This window comes from Mya arenaria, chromosome 10 (assembly GCF_026914265.1).
Source record: "Mya arenaria isolate MELC-2E11 chromosome 10, ASM2691426v1".
Taxonomy (NCBI): domain Eukaryota; kingdom Metazoa; phylum Mollusca; class Bivalvia; order Myida; family Myidae; genus Mya; species Mya arenaria.
This window is the reverse complement of record NC_069131.1, coordinates 37,084,603-37,109,933: the sequence shown is the minus strand read 5'-3', so window position 1 is coordinate 37,109,933 and position 25,331 is coordinate 37,084,603. Positions and strand designations below refer to the sequence as shown.

The 25,331-nt window shown below is 35.3% G+C and overlaps 1 protein-coding gene across 2 annotated transcripts; it reads right to left on the bottom strand.

Annotated features, from left to right (window-relative positions):
• Positions 1–1,052: 1,052 nt before the first annotated feature.
• On the bottom strand, positions 1,053–24,928 carry LOC128205528 (receptor-type tyrosine-protein phosphatase mu-like). 2 transcript variants are annotated; one of them, XM_052907259.1, is made up of 21 exons: positions 24,733–24,928; positions 22,307–23,500; positions 22,010–22,115; positions 21,835–21,923; positions 21,415–21,549; positions 21,175–21,332; positions 20,936–21,023; positions 20,749–20,813; positions 20,280–20,316; positions 20,013–20,116; positions 19,517–19,642; positions 17,871–18,028; positions 16,559–16,694; positions 16,035–16,166; positions 15,098–15,200; positions 14,609–14,685; positions 3,966–4,085; positions 3,433–3,561; positions 2,974–3,131; positions 2,698–2,833; positions 1,053–2,184 (listed from the first exon to the last, which is right to left on the bottom strand). In XM_052907259.1, the coding sequence occupies exons 1-21, from the start codon at positions 24,785–24,787 to the stop codon at positions 2,086–2,088; spliced, it is 3,405 nt and encodes a 1,134-aa protein (XP_052763219.1). In that variant the 5' UTR covers positions 24,788–24,928; the 3' UTR covers positions 1,053–2,085. The 2 variants fall into 2 exon arrangements, with proteins under 2 accessions (XP_052763219.1, XP_052763220.1); XM_052907260.1 differs by lacking the exons at positions 14,609–14,685; positions 15,098–15,200.
• Between the last annotated feature and the right edge of the window lie 403 nt (positions 24,929–25,331).

Below are 25,331 nucleotides of genomic sequence, written 5' to 3'. Positions count from 1 at the left end.
AACTTTGTTTTAATTTAAAGCATTATATATACATATAACTTTCACACCAATTTGAGGCCTTTTGTCCTGTTTACCACCACGATCAAGGGTTATCCCACCATAACCAACGTTACCTCCACCACTTCACCTTGTAACAATTGAACTCTGTGATACATGTTTTTTTAATGCTTTGTTTTGTAAGACAAACAGCAAAGTATAAGTATTTGTTTTTATGTCACTTTTTATAGCAAAAAAGAAAAAAGAAATTTAAAAAAAGCCAAACATAAAGAATATTTAGAGAAATGCCACACTTTTTTTGTTTTCGCCGAACAAGTATTACCAAACTTCACTTCAACGTAATTGAGCTAGTCTTGCCACCTGCAAATACGGTGAGGAGCAACATACTAAAACTATCAATGATCTTTATTTCTGCTTATATAAATGGGATGCATCGAATACACAAAAATGCACAATTTTAGACTGAGACCACAATCCGACATACCAAAATAATGAACTATATGTTTGAAAATGGTAAAACACTGATATTTCTATGAGCCATTCATCTGATTATTCAAATGAGGATGGAAATCATACCACAAAACACTGTCACTAAGATTCAAGAATATTTGATGATTAATTAATGTGTTTTTGTCCGCTCAAGATATAAGTCTATTGATTTGTATAATGCCGAGGGGCAGAATTATGGTGTTTTTTGGGTAATAAGATGATTGAACTACATATTATGTTGCATGCTTTGCTGACAGTGCCGCCTTCGTTTTTCGTGGATGAATGTATTATGTCGCATTTATTGACGACACTTAACCGAAATGTTTAATGTCGCCTAAATGTATTGAAGTACTGTTGAAAATCCTCTATATTGATAGCAAATCAGGATATAAATAAGTAGAAGTTACGGCAGCCACAACCAGAGTTATTGAGAGTGTACGTGAGCGTTTTAACACAGGTGTGTGATTTAAATCATGAGGGCTGTTGTTTTGTACTGTTTAACAATGAAATGTTGTATAATTGAATTCCACATGATTACGCCCATTCTTCTTGCTACTGTCCGATATGTATGTTAATGTTTAAGTGTAGACGAAAACAAGGAACATTACTAATAGTATGCCAATTGTATAACCGAATAAAATATAAGAATCATTGCTCGATTTACTTAGAATCAGGCACTGTTATATATCAAAAACATAATTCGCTGATTCATGTATGTATGTCTTAGCTTGATTAAGGCTTATCCTTGAAGCTCAGATAAGTAGTGTATTATAACGTCACAGACAAACGGACTTGATCAAACCAGTCACCGATAGGAAGATGATTAATTCGGATTTTATATATACAACATATATTTTTGAATTAAGTCAATATGGAGCATTATTTAATAGTTCAATACGTACAATGCTGTCATACAATGCAAAATAGCATACGTAAATACAGTAAACAGACAAAAATCCTGTTTTCAGATTAATCAATGCAATTAAATATATGTATATATAAATATATATATATATATATATATGTATGTATATATATATATATATCATTGTGTTAGAGTAGAGTACTATCAGAAAACTATTTTTAGATAATAAACATAACATCTATAAGCTAATTATATATGCTGTGAAGCAGCAGTTATGCAAAGGTTTAAATATTTTCAATAAAATGTTCTGTTACGTGCAAATCTTTTCGTACAAAACATTTCTTCTTTGAACCATTCATCAAAGCCAAAAAACATTCAAAACATACTAAAGGCTCGTTCAAATACAGCAGTTTTTATAAAAATGAAATATAAAAAGTCTATTGCTGTGACGGTTTTGTACACGTTTCTCATTTAATGTGTATTCAAAGTGCCTTCTTCAATGACATCCAGCATAATACAAAATATATATATAGTAAACAACATAATAATAATAATGTACAATGCGATTAGAAAACATTAAAGCAACACTTACTGCATCTACTTTTGCATATATTTACAATAATATTCACAAAACAATGTTTAGATATACAGATGAACACTAGCGTGTAAATATTCATGTGTTCTTGAATAGGTCAACACATCGACGTTCATTGTTCCAACATGCTCAGCCGTGTTCATATCCTCTTGATATCCGCACTTGTGTTGTAATACACAGCAGTATCTGTTGCATTCAAGGATTGGAGAACACACTCGTAGCAAAAGTAAAATTGTTCCTGAAAAATCAAACTTGTATACAAAAACAATGATCAATAATACATAGCTAGTTTTTAAAATATTGAAAAAGATGGGAACTCCCAATTTAAAAATGCGATTCGATAAGATTAATAACGTCATAAATAGGATGCAGTCTGGGCGATACGTTGCAACGTTACTTATTTTATTATGCAATCTGATGGCCACCTTGGCATAAACGCTACCAAATATGTCGACCTTGAAAACATATGAATAAATATTAAGTAGTTAAACAAAGAAACAATGATGGACTCAAGTAGTCAAATGATAGAAACTATTACAGCTTATATCATTCATGGACAAGCTGTTGCTATTCAATGTGTCTCTCGTTCAGTGTATGTTAGGTCTTGTACTTGGCACCTCTCTACAGACTCATCGTTAAAATTACTACTGGTAAGTCATTGTGGTTTCCACTGTAACAATGAAATGCAAAAATAATAAAAAAATATAAGTAATAAAAAATAATTTGGTTGAAAAAGTAGTTTTATAATTACCTTATTTGGAATAGAAAGTGGTCGTCTTGCTCTGACTTTCCTCACTGCATTGACCACACTGACTTCATTATCTTCACTCAGTGTTTCAAGTAATGTCGAGACAACACATAAAAGTCCGCTCTTTCCAGCTCCGTTCCTGTCACAATTGTAACATGTCGGATTGGTGTCTACGATCGTAATAATTAATTATTTTCTTGTAATATCAAGGGTCCTTTTAATGTTAACACTAGTCCAAAATCTGAAGGCGACTTCTAGCTAATAAAAACATGTACGTACATACAATGCACCAGTATCGGTCCGTTCAAGTGAGATGATTTGGACGCGTCTGCAACCTCTTTGATGAAAGAAACAAAATGTTCTGCTGACTTCGGAGTATTGTGATTTCTATCCCAATCCAAATATTCATAATGTGGTATTCTCACCTCCGACTTGGTCTTAAATCCAATGGAAAACACTTTTTACAGATAATGCTTGCAATATAATATCACAAACACATAACAGATTTATATTGTTTGTTGTGTTGGTAGATGTATTAATGTTGTTGCTGCGGTTGTTGTTGTTGTTTGGGGTTTTGTTTGTTGTTATTGATGTTGTTTTTTTTTCATTTTTTAGACTAGAAAGCACATATGTGTTTACATATAAACCATAGGAAACTATTTAAATAACTTTTCAATTTAAAAAAAAAACACTGACATTTTGCTATTTTGAGAACAATTATTCAGCTTTATATCGTACCTTTCCGTCGTGCTTAAAATGCAGCATTCTTTTTACAAAGAGTCTCGTACTTTGATCTCTTGTTGAAAATATGGAAATCACACCTTTCATCAATGATTGATTGTCACCAGGAATGTACAAGCCAATCCCCTGGATATTACAATATAATTTACTGAAAAACAGTTATTTTGTTTAAATCTGAATAAGATATAGAGGCTTTATAACTGGCAACTCGATAAGGATGTGTTTGACTTTTTAAACTTTATAACACAATTATAATAATGATGATTAGTGCTTAATTGATAAATATCGCTATATAATGAAGATTAAAGCGTAATGTACAAATTGCAACGCTTTATTATGGACGTAACGATATAACTTCAACACTATTTGTATATACCTATAAACCTGTAATGACGTTAGTTCATAATGGTTTCGTTATTGGTGATCTCAACATAATTATAACAATTAAAATTCAGCGAAGCACCCAATGGTTGATGCCAAAGTACGAACTTAGTGTGATTTTCAAAGTATCTGACTTGTCAATAATTTACCTGTGTCTCCATACTGACAATACAGGAGCAGTTTTCTTGAATAACAAGTGCAATGAAATCGGAGACTGTATCAGGCAGCGGTGTTTGTGCAACCAAGAAGCGGTTTTTTGTTTTGAAACTCTGAAAAGAAATTGAAAGTGACACAAACGAATTTGAATTATTATAAGCGTTGAGTAGGCCTTTATGCCGAGTATTATTTTGCATTTAATTTTACTTTTAACACTGTTCATGTAGTTTTAAAAATAATCAGTTCATTTAAAACGAATGTAGAATAGGCCAATTTCAACTATAACTCCACCCCAACTGTCCTGTTTGTTATTGTCACTTGTTTGTCCATGTGATTCTCATGTTTATGTAAATGAGTGTATGAGGTGATGTATGAAAGTGGTCAAACGGGTATATTTATATTTAACTAACAGTTTCATTGGCTCTCCTATTTTTTATCCCACCGCCCTTACTAATTTTCTAGGTTTCTCTAATCATTCCCAACCCATTCAACATAACTGTCTGAATCTTATTTAAAACGATTGTATCGTTTCACAGCCTGGTGAGTTATTATATATAATTACATAGATTACTATTAGTCGTTCGTTTGTATTAATTAATATCTAAATAATAATTAAACCCGTTTTGTATTTGCTTCTATTTTGTTCAAACACGTGGCCATTGTATTGTACCTTGTATAATGTATTTTAAACATTTGCTTATTGTATTATATTATATGTTCGTATATATTATATTTATAGGTTATTTCTACATACTGGTTTATTTCTACATACTGGTTATTTATACATACTGGTAATAAACAGTAGAACCCTGAGAAGTGTTGAGTTTACCACCACCTTCTACAAATGGCTCCCCGACGGGGAATCGAACCCCGGTCTCCCGCGTGACAGGCGGGGATACTTACCACTATACAAATGGCTCCCCGACGCGGACCAGTAAGCCAGGCTGCTGTCAATCCGAGACATGGTGTAGTGGGAAAGTTGTAAGGCTCTGTCCGCCAGAAGAGCAGCCAGACGTCGTCCAACGCCGCGCGGCACTCCACCACTATTGGAGCGGTATACCCCCATCCAAATCCCCCACCCTGCCCAGCCCTTGTGTATTTTATAACTATATTTGCTCTAGAGCGCCCATTTTCACCCTTTTATTTTTTTTGCCCTTGTCCCTTTTTTTAAACTCTATTTTAATACTCGAGTCGAGCAATTGAACTTTGACTGTGTCGTGTTGTGTGGTTGGCTGTTCCTGTGTTTCGTCGTTGGATCTTCGCGGATGGATTAGTGTTAATAATTAAGTGTATTTTTCTGTGTTAATTTTTATTTACAAGTACTTTATATAAATATTGGATTTTTGGAGTGAACCACGTAAGTACCACATTATTTGTTTCATTTTGGTAAATTTTGCTATATTTTTGTCAACTACTTTCAGTTTCGTTTTAATCTAGGTCATTTAACAGCTGTTTAACATCTTCAGTGACATTTACGTGTTTTTTTTTTATCAGTTTAAGGTTAATTTTTCATTAAGCAAGTAGATTTTTGTTTTTTTTTTCATTCCATTTCATAGCGTTTTGACCAAGCATATTGTAAATTTTCGTTGACATAGTATATTTTTCAAGTTATTGCCATTTTATATCATTGTCATACATTTTCGCGACTGTGTAATTTGGAAATAGTTTCATAGGAATATCAGTTATCTTCATTTTCTCAATAATTTATTGTGGTTCACACCAGTTACTATTTTTACCATAATTTAAGTGCCAATTTGTGTCCATCTATCCATTTTTTCTAAATATTGTGTTTGTTTACATTTTTACACAAACATTTTGGACATTTTTTGAAAATAGTGAATATCAAGTATATATAAGGTTACTTTCTGTGCCATTTACATTCTTCTAGATATTGAGTTTATTTAGTTATTTCATAGTGCTATATTTTTGCTGTGGTTATTTAGTGTTTATTTGACATTTTCACATTGGTTGCATTTTCATGCCATTTAGATACATGTACACATATATTTAGACTTATAAAAGTGCCATTATCATAGTTAGCAATATTATATAGCTAAGTTGCGAATTGTTATTTTCTTAGTTATAGTGCTATATTAGTTCTGGTTAATTTTTCACATATAAGTTCATTGATTTCGCATACATCCCTTTTCTAGCATTTTCCTTTTGCATGTCATTTTGCACATAAAAAAATTGCACTTATCAGTATATATTAACTCATATTTCCAGGTGCCAGAGAGAGTTGTGTGTGTGATTGAGACATATTTGTTTGCGTGTACATGTCCTGTTATGTTCCCGTGTTTATTTGTACTATAACATAGTTTTATTCATTTTCAGCATTTTCACCGAGCCATATATCAGTCAGTGATATATACATGTCGATTTGACAGTTTCCGGTGTCATAACATATTTTCAATTATTTAGCTCCAGAGACAACTTTTGCAGTTGTCATATACTGTGTACATTGTAGACTTTACTGCATATGTTACAATTTGTTGACAAATATTTTTTTTCCCCATTTCAGTGCAGCTTATTTTTGTTTACATGTACATTGCCATTTTCTAATAACACATTTTTTCCAGATTATACACTGTATTCCAAATTGTAATCAGTATCCCGGTTGTCAGTATTTGTGTGTAAACAATTCATTCCTTCATTTACTTTTTAGATAGCTGTCATTGTGTATTGATCACCTCAATTTAGTGACCTACATTGTGTTCACACAGCCAGCTGTTTACTATACATGGGAATTTCATTGACCATTCAATAAAATACTATTCATTGTTTACATAACAGATCTTCATCCCAGGTGTGACATTCCATGTGATGTGTATTGGTTGCTGATTTCAACTTGAGACATTTTACAGTTGTTTTATTTATTATTTGGGTATTTTATACTTAGATAATTATTAGTTGAATAGTTTATTATTTACTTAGTGTTATTTTCAGTTATTGACTTTGTGAAATAAAGTTATTGTATGCTGTTGTTCATTTATTTGTGTTCATATAATTGATAAAATATTTTTGCCCTCTCAATTCAAAAATAAAACTTTAATTTTCAGGTTACAATTTATCACATTGTAAATCACTTTGAAATATTAAATTCCGATTAATTCACAAATTAATTCAAATAAATTAAATAGAATTCAATTCAATCCAACTTTGATTTTTTCTGGTTTGATTAAAATTTAATTAAACTTAGTTCATATTACACACTTCATTCATTTTATTTTACACTTTTGAAGTCATTGTCTTTCATTTCATTTTGTCCTTTTAATTGATTTTTTCACCATTTGATTGTTGTTGTTGCTATTGTTGTGGTTGTTGTTGTTGTCCACCATGTCTGATCATGATGATCCAGATCCAGAAATGCAGGCTACTGGTGGTGAAGAACCTTCTCATCAGATGACGGAAGAGGCCATGTTGGAAATTTTATCTAAGAAGTACACATTTTCACCCAAGATTGACACAGGTGCTAAGCCTAAGACATTTTTTCCAACTTTAACTGACCATAAGCCCCCATCCACCCCTTTCTTTCAGAATGTCACTGCAACTTCTACCCCTTCTCTGTTCACATACCCCCCTGCTGTTGCTGGTACTGCTCGAACACCAAAGATCCCTCTCTTCTCTGGTGATGATCCCGTCCCAAAGAATGAGATCAGCTACTATGAATGGCAGCATGAAGTCCGGTGTCTCCGACGTGATTCGTCTTTGCCAGATTCTCAAGTAATGCAAGCCATCAGAGCTTCTCTTCGTGGCACTGCCAGACGCCTTGTCGTATCACTTGGTGATAATGCCAATGCTGATGATATTTTCAGGAAACTTGAGGTCAATTTTGCGGATCCAGCTAGACAGGGTGTGTCTATGCGTGAGTTTTTTTAACGCTACGCAGAAGCCAGAGGAGTCTGTTACCGCTTTTGGTTGTCGCATTGAAGCAATACTAGAATTAGCTTTTGCAGGTGGTCATGTCCCTAGTTCTGGGCGCAATGAACTTCTGTGTGAACGGCTTTGGTCAGGTCTATATTCTGAGTCTCTCAAGAGTATTACTCGTCATAAGTTGGATGCTTCCACAGGTTATGATAATTTTCTACGGGATGTTCGGCAAGTGGAAAGGGAGATAATACCTCCCAATCCCAAGTCCAAACCCCAGTCCAATCTTCAGCATATTTCTACTTCTCACTCTCCTAATACTCAACAACAGATGGTTGATTTAGAGCACCGTATCAACTCTAAGATGAGCAGCCTCCAGTCTAGCGTCGACAAGAAGTTCAACATTCTCTTGCAACGACTTGACAGTTTATCTGTGTCATCCACACCAGAGGTCTCTTACCCGCACTCACTTTTCAGTACGCCCCCACCCTCATTTCAATCCCCGCCCTTTCAGTCCAATACTTCGTCACAGAACCAGCCGGCTCGTGGCAACAGACGACAATGGCGTGGACATGGAAATGGGAGACAACAACAACAGGGTGTTAACCAGAGTGCGAACCACCCAAACTACTAACTGCCTCTGCAACTGGCCAACCAGAGGTGGTGCCCCCGAAAGGCCACCATAGCTCTTTATTTGATAGAGTTGTTGGAGATTCCAACATTTGTTCTGTGATCTTTCACAAAGTTCATACAACAGGATTGCTGGATACTGGATCCATGGTCTCAACAGTTTCCAATTCTTTTTACCAGTCTTTACCTGATAAGCCATCACTGCTTAATTTAAAAGACTTTGGTGTTGATTTGAATGTCTCTGTTGCCAGTGGTCATTCACTTGATATACTTGGTTACATTGAAGTATCTGTTGTTATTCCAGAATTCAACATTGAACTACCAGTTCCTGTTCTTGTTGTTCCTGATACACAGAGCAATCAACATTGTCCTATTATTTTAGGAACAAACATCATTCGGTGTTGTAAGTCGGTGGCGGCCGCCTCCGCAAACACTTTGCCAGAAGTTTGGCAATTTGTTTTTAACACACTTGTCTGCAATCCCATTCCTGTAAAGTCTACAAATGAACACAGCATTGAGATAGCTCCATATGAGACTGTGACCATCAATGGTATTGCTAGAGGCTTAGACAAGGCCCAGAAGGTTGTGACAGAGAATTCTGGTGCAATTTCATCATATCTCGTTCGCCCTCAGGTGGTTTCTATTCCTCAGCAAGGCAAGTATGCCAAGATCCCAGTTTGTGTGTGTAACATGACTGCTAGGCCCATTTTCATTCGGCCCAAGTCTGATATTTGTGTTGTCAATGAAGTGAATGTCTTAGATAATCTCTCATCTTCCCTTCCTTCTCCTTCATCTAAACCTTCTGACAGTTCTGTTGATGATTTTGGTGTGAAGATTGACACGGAGAACTTGTCCTCAGATCAGCTCCTTCGTGTTCGCCAGGTTCTTGGGAACTGGAAAAACATTTTTTCAACTGGTCCTATAGACATTGGCTGCACCAACATCACCCGTCATAAGATTGTCCTTTCAGACAACAAGCCATTTAAGCAGCCTTACCGAAAGATCCCTCCAGGGATGTATGAAGAAGTCCGGCAACATCTCAGAGATATGTTGGATTGTGGTGCTATTCGTGAAAGCCAAAGTCCCTTTTCTTCCAATGTTGTGCTTGTCCGTAAGAAAGATGGTTCCCTTCGATTCTGCATTGACTTCCGCATGCTGAACTCCCGTACTAGGAAAGACGCATATATGCTTCCTAGATTTGATGATACGGTGGATCTACTTGTCGGTTCTAAGTTCTTTTCTAAACTTGATCTTCGGTCCGGATACTGGCAAGTGGAGATGGAAGAGGATTCGAAGCAGTTTACGGCTTTCTCCGTTGGAAACCTCGGCTTTTACGAGTGCAATCGCATGGCTTTCGGTTTAGTTAACTCGGGTGCTAGTTTTCAGCGTGTGATGGAGAGAACTATGGGCGATTTACTTCTCCGGGAATGTCTAGTTTTTGTAGACGACATTTTGATTTTTTCCGAGACTTTTGAGGAGCATTTGACCAGGTTGGAGAATGTTTTTCAACGGCTTTCTTTTCATGGTCTGAAGCTAAAAGGTTCTAAGTGTGAGCTTTTCAAATCCTCTGTCTCCTATCTAGGTCACATCATTTCCCAACAAGGCATTGCTACTGATCCCGAGAAGACTTCTGCCATTACTGATTGGCCTGTTCCAGAGAATATCTCACAACTTCGTACCTTTTTAGGAACAGCTGGTTTTTACCGCCGTTTTATCAAAGACTATTCAAAAATCGCCCAACCCTTAAACTCACTTCTTGAAGGTCATGGTCATACACACTCAAAATCTAAATCCAAATCAAAACGTAAAAAACCTGTTGTATGGGTCTGGGGTGACGCCCAGCAGTCTTCTTTTGATCTTCTTAAGGAGAAACTCTCTTCTCCTCCTGTTCTTGCTTTTGCTGATTTCTCTAAACCCTTTAAAGTCCATACTGACGCAAGTGGGTCTGGTTTAGGAGCAGTGCTACTCCAAGAGCAAGAAGATCGCACCGAGAGGGTCATTGCCTACGCGAGCCGAGGTCTTCGTCGTAGTGAGCGTAATTATCCCGCCCACAAATTAGAATTCCTCGCGCTCAAGTGGGCAGTGACCGACAAGTTTCACGACTATTTGTACGGAAACAAATTTGAAGTCACGACTGACAACAACCCCTTGACCTACATATTGTCATCTGCAAAGTTAGACGCTACAGGTCATCGTTGGGTTGCAGCTTTGTCTGCATATGATTTTGATATTGTATATAAGTCAGGCAAACTTAATTCAGATTGTGACGGACTAAGTCGTAAGCCCCATCTGTTCTCAGAAGAGATCAAAGCTGTTTGTCTTGGCGTTTCTGTTTCAGTTTCTCCGGTTGAATGTTTGTCTGGTGTAACGGCTCCTCACCTGGCCAGTGAAGATGTTGTTCCTCCTGTTCCAGCAATCAATCCTGTAGATTGGAAGGCAGAACAGTCCAACGATCCTGACATTTCCAAGGTCATATCCATCCTACGTTCCGGTTCTCGTCCGAGGGGGGAGGAGACGTCGAAAGATGTCAAATCCCTACTTCGTGACTTGTCGCGTCTTTCACTAGATAATGGTGTCTTATTTAGAACCGCCTCTTTGGATGGTGATGAAGTCCAGCAGCTTGTCATTCCTTCTTTTCACAGAACTTTAGTTTTTCGTGGTGTTCACGATGACGTTGGTCATCCTGGCAAGGAGAAATCTCTTTGGCTCGCTCGTCAGCGTTTCTACTGGCCTGGCATGGAGTCTGATTTCGACCGTCGTATCTCTTCCTGTCGTGCATGTGTTTGTCGTAAGACTCCAGTTGTTCCGAGGGCTAACCTTGTTCCCATTGAAACCTCGAGACCGATGCAGCTTGTCTGTATTGACTTTCTAAAGCTGGATAGGTCGAAAGGTGGATATGAAGATGTTCTGGTCATTACCGATCACTTTACTCGGTATGCCAAAGCTATTCCCTGCAAAAACCAGAAAGCTGTCACCACAGCGCGGGCTCTTTACGAGCAATTCATTGTCCATTACTCTTTTCCCGAGCAGCTACATTCAGATCAAGGTCGCAATTTCGAGAGCCGGGTCATCAAAGAGCTGTGTCGCATCGCAGGTGTCCGGAAGACCCGTACTACTCCCTTTCATCCCATGGGTAATCCATCTGCGGAACGCTTTAACCGCACGCTCATGCGGATGCTAGGGACACTGAGTGATGATCATAAGGGTAATTGGAAGGAGTTTGTTCCCGCTTTGGTTCAGGCATACAACGCCACCAAATCCAGTTCTACGGGCTATTCCCCTCACTTTCTCATGTTTGGGTGGCATCCCCGTCTTTCTGTCGATGCTTTTCTAGGTACTTCTCCTGGCAATGAAGGTGCCAAGTCCCATACGTCATATGTTTCTCGCCTCCAAGAGCGTCTCCAATACGCCTACCGTGTTGCTGGTGAAGCGGCGAAGAAACGTGCCAATCAGAACAAGGTCCAGTATGACAAGCGAGTTCGGGAGAATAAACTTTCTGTCGGCGATGTAGTTCTTGTCCGGAAAGTCAATTTGCAAGGTCGCCAGAAGTTGGCAGACAAATGGGAGAAGGATCCATACTCCATAATTGCGATCCCCTTTTCAGATCAGCCGATCTTCAAGGTCCAGTTGGAAACCGGAAAAGGCCCCATACGTACCCTACATCGAAACATGTTGTTGCCGTTTATCTCCATTCCGGAACCGGAAGACGTCACCGTCACTCCTGTCCCCAAGAAGCGGACTAGAACATCCCGTCCTCCACCGTCCCCATCATCTGAGTATGACGCAGATTCCAGCTCATCTGAGACTTCCGTCTACATCATTCCACAACGAAGAGGCCATCAACCCGCTCCTGAACCACCCACAAGCGTCAGTTATGGCAATACCCCATCTTCTGCTTCTTTTCCATCACGTCGCTCCATTCAATCCCCATAAACTCACTAAATAGTCCCAATGCCCCCTCTCTTGTCCCCTCTTCTATTTCAGTGACCCCGCCGGTGCCTACTCCCAGGCCGAGCCGTACCAGGCGTCCTCCAGAGCGGTACGGAGAGTGGGTATCTTCACAGATAGCGGAAGACGTAGTTATATATATTTAGTGTTTTCTACTATTCTAATTCTGAACACAGTGGTATGTTTTCTTATTTTGTTGCAGTGCTGAAGCCATTGATATTTCATTGCTGCAATTGTGTTTATTTCGTTTTTATACTGTTTTTATCTTTCTTGCTTTGTGCTAAGTTACATATGGTTTTCACATATATATGTATTTCTTGGCAGATACTGGGCAGTGGTGCTGATCGTAGGCCTGACAACCCTACGATGGGATCAGTATCATTTATATTTGTTTTGTATGTGTTTATTGTTGCAAAATAATTTTCACCTATACATCTTTTTCAGTGAGGAATGATTTTCTCGTTATTGTTTTCATATATTTTTTACTTGACGTGATTTCACTTTCATGTCATATTAGATGTTCATCTTTTAGAAATATTATGTTTAACATTGATAGATTATTTTTTCAGTGTGAAGCCCTTTTTATAAATTTTCAGGTAACACCAGGTTCATCAACTTTTATCTTTATGTTAACACTCCTCTTAATAAAATTTTTCATTTAGGAATGTCGGAGACATTTTCAACTAAGAGGGGGAGTGTGTAGAATAGGCCAATTTCAACTATAACTCCACCCCAACTGTCCTGTTTGTTATTGTCACTTGTTTGTCCATGTGATTCTCATGTTTATGTAAATGAGTGTATGAGGTGATGTATGAAAGTGGTCAAACGGGTATATTTATATTTATATTTAACTAACAGTTTCATTGGCTCTCCTATTTTTTATCCCACCGCCCTTACTAATTTTCTAGGTTTCTCTAATCATTCCCAACCTAAACGCACAACTGCAAAGTTGTCCGTATATAGTTTTTATACATTCAGTTTCAACATAACTGTCTGAATCTTATTTAAACGATTGTATCGTTTCACAGCCTGGTGAGTTATTATATATAATTACATAGATTACTATTAGTCGTTCGTTTGTATTAATTAATATCTAAATAATAATTAAACCCGTTTTGTATTTGCTTCTATTTTGTTCAAACACGTGGCCATTGTATTGTACCTTGTATAATGTATTTTAAACATTTGCTTATTGTATTATATTATATGTTCGTATATATTATATTTATAGGTTATTTCTACATACTGGTTTATTTCTACATACTGGTTATTTATACATACTGGTAATAAACAGTAGAACCCTGAGAAGTGTTGAGTTTACCACCACCTTCTACACGAATATAGAAAAGTATGTTTCAGCAAGCCAACAAATCTCAACAAGTCTAACACACAGTCGTCGGTGACTAATAAATAATAAAAGCTTGAATGATAATAACTTCATTAGTTATAACTGCTTCAAATGCCAATTTATCATAACTGGGTAAGGAACTCTTTAGGTTAATTTCTACCGTTCTAATCCTGAAATTTTATTATGTGAATATGTTGAAGCTTTATTTATTTTTGCCCAGTAAAATTAGTTTAAACTTAGCCCACAAATAGGACGCAGACTAAAGAAATGTTGTGTATTTTATTCCAATCCAAATATTTATAGAGGTATCCTGTTAACATGCTTACGAAAACATATCATAACATCAAAAGCTACAATGAAAACGTTTTTCAGCGTTATAATTTCAGTTGAATACTGTATTTCCACAATAAAACAAATCTAAAACTGACAGATAGACCTATTTATGTCAACATATATATTGTTCAACTCAGAAATTTCGAAACCTTGATCGTACGATATGTTAATATATATGGGACCACCTTAACAGCGCATGAATCGTATACATGTAATTATCTTCCCGAAGCAATATTTCTGAGTAGTTAAATATACCTAAAATCTTCGGCCCTTATTTGTTTTGTTTTTATTTTGTAAATCATGATTGTTTTTGCGAAGTGAAGTTTATTTTTTCAATGTTTGTCGATTTTACAAGTCAAAAATACGATTGAATATGTGAAATTCATTTTTTAACTGAACATCTCTATCTTTGTCGTACGCCCGTTGTGAAGATTGATGCATAGTGAGGAATGGACGAATGTCTGACTGCATTTTATTTAAAGCAAATGTTCACGTAGAACACATACTTACGTTGATGTATATCGCATTGATATAATCAGATTCGCCTAAGTTCAAAAACAAATAAAGACGTGGTCTGTTGGCATCACCTAACAATACACAACAAAAATATTATAGATCATGTGAACATAGATAAAATTTCAACGTTTCTTCAACAAAGGCAGTTTTCTTCAGGGACAGGATTTGCGCGTGGACGGAAGAGGGTGCAATATCAATCGGCAACGCCAGAAAGCTCGCCACTGCAGCAGGTGGCACATTAAAATTAAAGGAAAGATGCTACCAACGGTCATTAGGACGGACACCGACCCTTTCATCAAAATAATAAACGTAATAAAACATAAGCGCAGTTAAATGTATGTGGCTGAACTAACGATAACCGTATTTCGAAAATGTTAATATCATGTGTATTCGTCCTAATAGTTGCTTTTGAGATATAAGCAATATATTTACCTAAGTCAGTTAAAGATATGCTGCCTTTTTAAATCAAAATAATCGTGGTACCTGGTATATCTGCGTGTTTTCTGTTCTTTTTTATCAGAATCCGATTCTTTTCCGTAGCCTGTAGTTCCTTGTCAGACTTTTGCTCCTGGTGTAACTGCATTTTCTATCGTATATTCAGAATGCAACAATAATTCATGAATACTTTTAATGTAACTTATACTAACATTTTACCATTCCGACGTCAAAACCACGGTCTCGATTCAATATTTCACATCTCTCGATTTCGAAAACAGAAATCCAGAATAGCGCCTATCGGCTTCTCATAGCTTCACACCATACTGCGAGAGTACGTTGGCCTCGGCTTGAGGTGATCATGTAGCACAGTAAGCTCTTGTTATAGAATTACACTGTGCAAGCGTACATGCAATAAACATCAATGCCAGATAATGAGTGATTTATTTTGGAAGAGTGTAGTTTGTATTAAATAATTAATTTACACAGTCTGATTATGATTATAAATGTCTATGTTATCGAATTTGTTCCTACATTACACACTCGACCTTATGCGGAAAACAGCCATACGAATGTGTATTAACTAAGAGAATTTTTATTGTTATTTAAACATGTTTGTTTTCATAAACAGTGCTATGTTACGAATGCATGCATTTACTGTCATTTTGTTTTACAGACATAGCGTTTTGTTAATATACAGTATAATAAAACATTAGTTGCCATTTATTAAACATATATTAAAACAATAGAAACAATCATTCTAACAAAAAGCAAAATGTTGATAACGTGTAGTCAATATTGCAATATTCACGACTAAATATTTTACGCCTCCAATAGTTCACGAACGCTATCATTTTGTAAAATTAATAATCAGTGTTATCGTTATACCGATGTCGTTTATCTGGGTTACGGCGACTTACGGTGTTTACATTTATTTTAAACATTGATTCATTGTTACCTTTGATAATATGAGTAACAATACTACCTCAAACTGCTTCTGTATCTCCTGTTTGCTGGACATCATATGCATAAAGTCATGGAAGTAGTCTATTTTTATCAATGAACAATCAAGGGTCAATGAATGGACCAAAGCTTGGTGTAGATACTTGTATTGATTCTGAAAGTCAATATCATAGTTATAAGATAAACGCTGGAATACGGTGTAGTATGCTGTACTGGAAAATGTCCTTGAACTTCTTTTGGCATAAAAATTTCAGATAGACGTAAGTTCAAAATGAATCAAATCGGTAATGAGTAAAAGAAGCAACATTGAACTAACTAGAAATAAATGAAAGGGAAGTATCAAAACCCCTTTTCGTCCTGTTAATGCATTATTCTGAGTTAAAATAATTTGATTACATCGCACTTTTTAAACAGTACTTTGAATTTAATTCGTGCAACGAATAATTAACGGACGCCACCATAATGCGCTTATTGATTAACGAGACACGCATTATTTATCCTATTGATTTAATTATCTTATAGACTATATATTAGGAAATATCCCACCAAAGTCTGAACCATGTTGGGTCTGTTCTGTCTCATTTTGAGAACACATCCCGGGATATCAATAGCTCCTTCTGCCTCACCCTCTTTGGTCAGAACGTCTAGACCTATGTAGGTTCCTGTTCTTCCTACGCCAGCACTGAAAACATATAAAGCTCAATATCTGTCAATGTATCTGCCCAGAAGAGGGTATACGGACATGCATGCTTTTTTCTCACTTTTGTTAAGCTTAGTTTGATTAATAAGTACTACTTTTTCGAAGGTGTTTACTTTCATACTTTATGATATCCTACGATAGTGTCCCAGTATATCGTAGAATGTATATGTATCCGTATTTCTGGCATAAACATATATCAATACGCTCAGACTTACCTGATGTGCTCAGTAAATAGTAAGCGTACGGGAAAGCAATTCAATTCACATGACTGATAAACTTAAAAACTAAACCTTGATACCCGTGTATTCCATGATATGCTCAGGTAAAACCGTTGGGTTTTATAAATACATGGAATCCATATTTATGAGTTTAATCACTGTTTTATATCAAATAGTTTTAGAATACATTTTAAAATACGCTGACGACGTTATCAATCTTAGTTCTTAATTGCACATGTCAAGTGTAGTGCAGTAGTGGATGCATGATATTTGGATTGTTTTATGTCAGATCAAGGTTACTTGGACACTTCTCGTAATAAGGATATGGCTTATATAATGAATGCTGATTGATTTTGCGAATGGCGACGAGTCATACCGTTGAGTTGACTCAATACTGATACAATAAGAAAATAATAAGTCATGTCGTAAATCTGTTTTCTATAATAACAATGCATTTTAATGCCATATTATGTAGCTATATAGATTCATTGTGTATGGAATAATCGTAGGAGATTTCATTCACAATAAGTCATCCAGTCTTAATATATGGACTGTAGGCTTTTTTTAGATTTAAAACCAAGCCCGGTCCATTCACCAACGCTATGCGTTAGCTAATAAATTTGACTTATAAGATCAAACTGAGTGGAAAATATCGGAACAAAACGATGCAGTTAACAGAAAGGTAGAACATGGAAAGAATTGTATTGATATACCTAGCTTCGAAATATTTATTCATGTTTATCCTAGTATACATCAAATTAAAATGCTATGAGAATCGCTTCTCTATTTTCTGTTGTTGTTTTTTTTCGATCTTTCGAAATATATTTTGAATTTATAACCTAACATCCATTTATTTTATCAATGGTTGAAACGGGTTAGCATTTGCTTCAAGCTAGGGAATGAAATGTTAAATAATCTAAACCACAGCTTGACACCCTACCTGCAATGCACAATAACTGGTCCGTCAAAGGTAGTCGGTAAGGCGTTCACTTTCTGTCTAAACTCTATAATCGATGTGACGTTATCAGGAATATCCTTGTCTGGCCACGCTGTGAACTGAAGGTGATGCAGATTTCTTTCTTCTTTATTCTGTTTACCCTGTTTGAAAACAGAGAATAAAGTAAAGAAGTGATTCAAATTGATAACCTTGTGGTATGATGTTATATATCAACTATGCATACCATTTGTTGATAATTAATTAAAAAATATTTGGGAAATAAATGTGTCTTTGTGTGTAAGTTAGATGGCAGTGTAATCACATTGAATATAAACAATTACATTAAAATTCGTTTATCATGTCTGTTTTTATTTCTTAAAATGAAAACAAGTGTGTTTTTATTAAAAACAAAATGATTTACAACACTAACATTTAAAATTCCATCGTTTAGAATCAATCCTTTATAGTTTTCTGACCAATGAAAGAACCGTGTTTCTACGTACACCCAAATATCATGACTAGGCGTAAACGTGACAGTGCAAAGAACCTTTTGTTTTTTTATGGAAAAAGGAGATATAATAGTTAATGATGTTTTGATTTGAATTATAATTATCTCATCTACTTATTATATTTGAACTTACTAATCTTTAATAGTGAAATTAATGCAGTGAAATAAATATTACATTTTAAGATAGTTCAAGTTCTCTTTTCTTAGATACTTGCTACGAAAGGGCAATGTAAAAGTATTTTAGTTAAGATGATGTCTTAACTTCTCAGTTAAATGGAAATGAATAAGGAAGTCAATGCTTTGTATTTCATATTATGTTTATAACTGACTTTTTTATTTGCTTTATTGATTAACTTTTTAATATTTTGCTTCTGAACTATAAACAAATTGTAAAAGTTAATGTTACAAAACAATCGCTTAGTTAAAAAGTTTTCTGATTGAAACATTAAACATATTTACAAAAAGAACTTATTTTTTAAGGAAGTCATTATAGCGCTTGTTTGATGCCGTAACAACTCAAGTGCACATACTTAATTCAAGATCTGATGGAAACTTATTTTAAAGTAGGGAAATATTGAGTCATTCTAAATACTTAGATGTTTTAACCTCCCTTCCTGAAATCACACTTAATCTTAACAGTTTTTCCTTAATATTACAAGGGAGAATCTTCAGCGTTCAAAAAGAGATGACAATTTTGATTTTGAGACTGTTTAAATTAATATCTGTATTATTTGAGCCATTTTTCTTAGTTTGTTTCAAAAGACATTTGTAATGTCAGACAATGTAAAGACAGTTGTGTAATGGCCGCCTTTCACGCGGGAGGCTACATGTCAAACCTTAGACCGCCTCATTCCAAAGATGCTAAAATGGTATATGTCCCTTACCTGTCGCATGGCCTTAACGGGTAATACTGGAAACTTTAAGTACTTCACGGAGTATTTCATGGAGTCATGAAATGGGTCAGTCGTGGGAATCCGAAGATGCACTACCGTATTCCCACTCACAGGTTGTGTTGTTATTTATAAGGTAAAGTTAATAGTAATCAGATTTAAATTTCAGCATACTTACACAAATTCGATCAACCTACTTGTTTTCGGGAATACTTAAATTACTGACAGTGTCCAAATTAATGAAACTTTACCATTGAAAACCTAAACTGTCTCCAAATGAAATCTGCATACAGTTTTTCAAACGTGCACACAACTTCTATATCGCCGTATAATTTACTTTGATATTGATCAGGCCAATATTGCTCACATTTGGTTTCCTGCAAAGTAACAAATATTTATTTATTTTTACTGTATTAAGATAAAGTTCCGTTTAAGTATTATAACTATACGGACAAATGGCAACGGCACTCTAATACAGGAGAATTATAAGTGAAATAACATAATATTACAAAACCATAGACTTCATTTTCAATATTCTTGAATACCGATAGAACATGATATTCCATCTGCATAACGTTTAAGGTATTTATAAGGAAATACATAGTTCAAATTATATTGTTGTTGTTTTTTTTAATTCCAGATCGTTGTTGTTAAAATTATATTATATTTCACTTAATGTCCATTTATCACAAAACCACAACATCTTTTGCGGTGACGATCATACACTTGTCATTAAAAACACATTACCTGACCCTCTACCAAGTTGGTCACCATTACAATCCTCTCCACCTTTTGTTGCCAGACCATTCGCCAGAATTGACCGAAATCGCCAAGCTGCTTAGCAGTCGGACCTTTATATTGCATAATATTTACCAAATACATTTACATTATTAAACCGTATTAATTTGAGGAGATTTTTTAAACAAAAATTTAGTTTTTTTGTTTTTTAAATTTTGTTTTATAGAAGTAAATATATTATTATTAAACAAACGTTTAATTAGTAAATCCAATTACCCAAAGTAGCTATATATGCATTTCGTTTCCTGAAACCCTGGAAGAAAGAAGTTTGTAAAATATGCATATGGTCATTAAATTTCATAATATTTTTCAGGTGTTTGCACGAATACCAAGACTTCAAATATTACGTTTGTTATCATAAACATCGTATATACGAATGAAAGTGTAAATGACTAATTATTCAAGGCAATTAAAATCTCATCCATCCTTTAAAATTGATTTTAATTGAATGAACTGTTTAAGCAAAAGTAACTCCAATATCACACAAACACATTTGCAGCGGTATATGCAAGCATATCATGTCAACAATGTTGACCAAAACAACTGGTTTGATAATACACGTATTAGTTTGGTTCTGAAATATTATAGGCCGGATTGTCTATAATAATAATAATAATAATAATAATAAGAATAATAATAATAATAATAATAATAATGAAAGTACGTTTTGCCTGTATGTACTTACGTCTATATAGCTTGCATTGATATAGTCTGTGTCTCCTCCGCGTACTACAACACGCGTATCATCATCTAAAAGGACATCAATGATGCAATTAAAACACGTGTAACGAATGTTAGTGTAAAACTACTACAATCCTACGCATCAAAGAAAACAATAGCCATGATTCAAAAAGAAAGGAACCGGTTCTTACACGGATATATTCCTTTGTATCTGTTTCTGTTCATGTTAGGCTTCATTTGTGAAACTTCATAAGGTTTCATGAGACCGTACGGTATTTTCTGCAAATTGAAAAAAAAGAAAAACTATACACTTTTAAACAATTATGTATTCGACAATTGGAAACGTTAATGTTTACATAAACGTGTACTGTATAACATGTAATAAAAAAACAAAAAAACATGAGTTAGACATCAAGGCAGTGTACGGTACCTGCAATTCTTCTTCCAGATCCTCTATGCATACGCTTTGTACATATTCAGGTAAATCGACCACAGACAGTTTAAGTTTGCTGATTTCTCTTGCGTTGTTGTAATAAACGCCACCATTTGTTTCAGACATAACTGTGGGTTCCCATGTTTTATCTGCGTCTGAAACATGGTATTTTGCAGTCGAAACGTTTTTGTTTCAAAAAACAAAATATCGTTATAACAATAAGAATACCTTACTTACCCATTTCAAGATTGTCTTCAGCCAAATTAGGCGTATTTTCCTTCGGTGGTGGACTCTGGTAATGGGGATACTTTATCCTGGATACAGAGTGAACATCGTCGGTAGCCTCATTGGCATTCGCTGCACGGTTAGCTTCTAAAGACATCAAGGAAGTATAATGTATTAGTAAGGCCTTTCTTTTAAAGGAAGTCAACATAAAGTGGCCCTTTCAATTAACTTTAATAAAGCGCACAACGTTCAGGAGATTGTACCGGTTTTAGTTCACCTAAGTATCCTTATTTGATATATCTGCAAACAATTGGGCAATTTATTATTCAACAGCATTTTGATGTGTCAAATATTGGTAAGACTATTACTACTAGTAGTATTAAAACAACAAACAATTTCCTTAGTTATAGTCAAAATAGAATGCATACATACTTTCTTTGTTCATCGTTGCGTACAATGAAGAGTTCTCGGGTTCTCGGTTAGGTGTAGTGTTTGTATTGTTCGAATTTGTACGTCTGAAACTACATACGTTTGTGATTTAATTTTAAGTTTACTTTAAAAAAAAAAAAGCAATCGATTCAGACAAAATATTGCATTAAATTATTACCTTCTGCGAAGCAAAAATAGTCCAAAAGCCACAATTACAGCAAGGGCTACTACTCCTCCACCGACTGCTCCACCAAGTATCATTGACGATGCTTGTTTTTCCTCTTCTTTTTCAATGACGACGATGTCCGTAGTAAAATGAAATATAAACCATGCGAATAATGGATTGCACAATAAATAGTTTATTCTGCAAAGAATATTTAAATATGAACATTTGCATTGATTTACAGAGTCGTGAACAAAAAAAATACGTCAAAAGACAATTTGTAAAAAACATTGAAAAATACGCCAGTTTTACCTTGAGGACAAAATGTTCCTTTATAGCCAGTATCGCAGCCGTATAAACACATTCCCGTCTTTTCTGAACAAAGCGTGTTATTGTCCCGTTTATTACAATGTTTATCACATGTGTTCTCACATTGCTTTCCAAATGTATTTGTATTGCATCCATTTGTACACTTTCCAGTAATGTCACAAACGGAATTTTTACAGGTGTTGCTACAATCCTGTGTACAGTTATGTCCATATTTTGTAGTGTTTATGCATTGTGAACACGATCCATCTGCTTGATTGCACGATAAACATTCTGCATTACACCTTTTGTCACATGTTGGGTTCCAGTATCCATTAATGCATCCTTGACTGCATCTTCCCGAATACGGATCGCTTTCATTGTTGACACAGCCTACGGAACACCTCGGCTTGAAACCATTATTATAGTATCTAGCGATACACTGGTCACATTTCTCGCCTTCATAATTAGCATTGCATTGACAAGTAGCTTTCGATGAATCACAATTACCATTGACACAGTCACCTGTACACTGATGTTGACATATATTTCCAAATCGACCTTCCGTACAAGAAGTGCACTGCGTGGTACTAATGCACGATGCACAATGATAAGGACATGGTAAACAACGGTTTATGTTACGGAAATACCCTTTAGTGCAACCAACGCAATTGTAATATGATGTACAGGTGCACCCTCTGTTTTTATTTTTACAACGCTTACATACTCCGTTATTGGAATAGTAGCCAGGTTTGCATGCAGTACATCCGTTTTGAATATCACAACTCGCACAATTGTCTCCGCAGTTCTTGTCACATTTAGAGCCATAATACCCCATGTTACATTCTGTACAACCTCTCCATCGGTGACACGTTTTGCACCGGTCTCCACATTTATTGTTGCAATACTCTCCCCAGTATCCATTTACACAAGAATAACACCTTCCATCCCGCTTATGACATACTTCACAATTAGGTGCACATGAGGATCCACACTTGTTGTCATAAAAACCAGTCTTACACTCATCGCAGTAAGAGCCATCACCACGTGCACACCTTTTACAGTTAATGTACTTGCATTTCAAAGAGCACGTCGTAGTCCAATATCCATCTAGGCATCCATGTCTGCAGTAATCATCATGAAAACATTTATTTTGACCGGGTTTACAGCAACCACAGCTCTGACATTCACTTGGAATGCCTGTGCAATAGAAAAGAAGACAAATTAGAACAAATTAGAAAAACAAAATAAATCGTTTGGCCTGATTCTACAGCTGAATCGAACCACGGAGATTTGGGTCGTCTGAAGATTACTCTCATACGGACTTCATTATATACGTTTTTGCTCATTTATCCTTAAGGACACACCCATTAAGAGTGGAAGAGATTAAATACGCATTCGAAATGTGAATAGAATAAACGAACTGAGGATCGTTTGGTTTAATAAGGCAAATATGAACAAAAAGGACTTTCTGTTTCAGTGAAACTAAACAGGTTATCTTTTCAAGCCTTCATTTTGTTGTCATTCAAGCAAAAATTCAGCTCTGAGTATGCATTGCGTTAAGGGTTTTTCTCTCACTCAAAAAATACATGTTACAATTCATTAACCTCAAAACAGCTTGATTTTAAAGAAACTAAAACATAATTGGTAAGAGTTAAACAGCTTATTATTAAAAAACAAATGAAACCGGTGTTTTCGGTACACGGAAGGGTGTTAAAATAATGTACTGTGTTGAATACCTACTAGGTTGCTCTATAATATATCGCAACAAATAATGGGTGTTTTTCTTTAGAAAAAAAAGATGATAGAAGAGACGAGCGAACACACCGAGTTAGAAAAAGTAGCGTGCTATCAAAATAGTTTGAAGATGACACTAGCGCCGAGTAAGTTGTTATCACATGTTGATAATTGTTGCTACAAGATAACATTTAGCAACGCCAAACAGTTATATAATCGAAACAATATCAGGCATATGCAGCGAAGAGTCCATACGTTTTCATTTTTAGAGATGTTCTACTATCGAACTTAAATAGTAGTGGTATACTACATCAAAATGACATATTATTTTTAATTATTTCGCTCTTTCGTTTTTCAGATTTTAATTCAATGTTAAATGAACGCAACAAGTACCAGTTCCTGGATTCGACAGTCTGAGAATTCGAACATGACCATTGCCATGAATCAAACAGATATATAGCAAATGTCCTACGGGTGTTTGGGAGGGGGGGGGGGAGGTCAGCAGTGTAAACCTTAGTTTTGTCTAATAATATAAAGAAAACAAATACTAGCTTAATCATACTTTGTTGCTTCTAGTCTATAAAAATATCATTTATATAAAATTAATAGTTTCAACACAGGTGACATTGTTACAAGAAGACCATTATTGAATATATGCATCAGAAAGATGGAAATAAAAACAGGATAATACTAACCTTGAGGTTGCACAAATCCTAGATAAAGAACCAACACAATGAAGCTAATCTCCATGATGTAGTCATAAATAAAACAAGATTAAAACACATTTAAATTCATTTCACGCTTAAATTCCGCCATTACTATAATTTACCAAATAAATAACAACTTCAAAAAGTTACTGCCATGTTTCAAACTTTATTAAGATTAAAAGTAAAATCAGTACTTAAACGTTTTTCGACTAGTCATTCCTAGACAACGAATAACTATTTAAGCGCACAAATAAGGAAATGAATTTAGATAAGTGCTTACCAGTGAACAGTGTACGGATACACTTGAAAGAAGACAAATGAAGTAGATGAAAACTGTTGAGAGTATTCTCATTGACATGGGTTAAAACTAGTCTTTTATGAAATTGATTATTTAAGATTAATTTATTTAGTTAAAATTGTATAAGCAGAAATGTACCGTTGTATTCTAGGCAAACAAGAATGTGGTGCTCAGGCACAGTTGACATCATACAACCATATTATAAAATTTGATAGCTCCTTCTATACGAATTCTGCAGCGTATACCAAGATACAAGAGTCTGCAGCTGAGATTATAAGTATCTTCAATA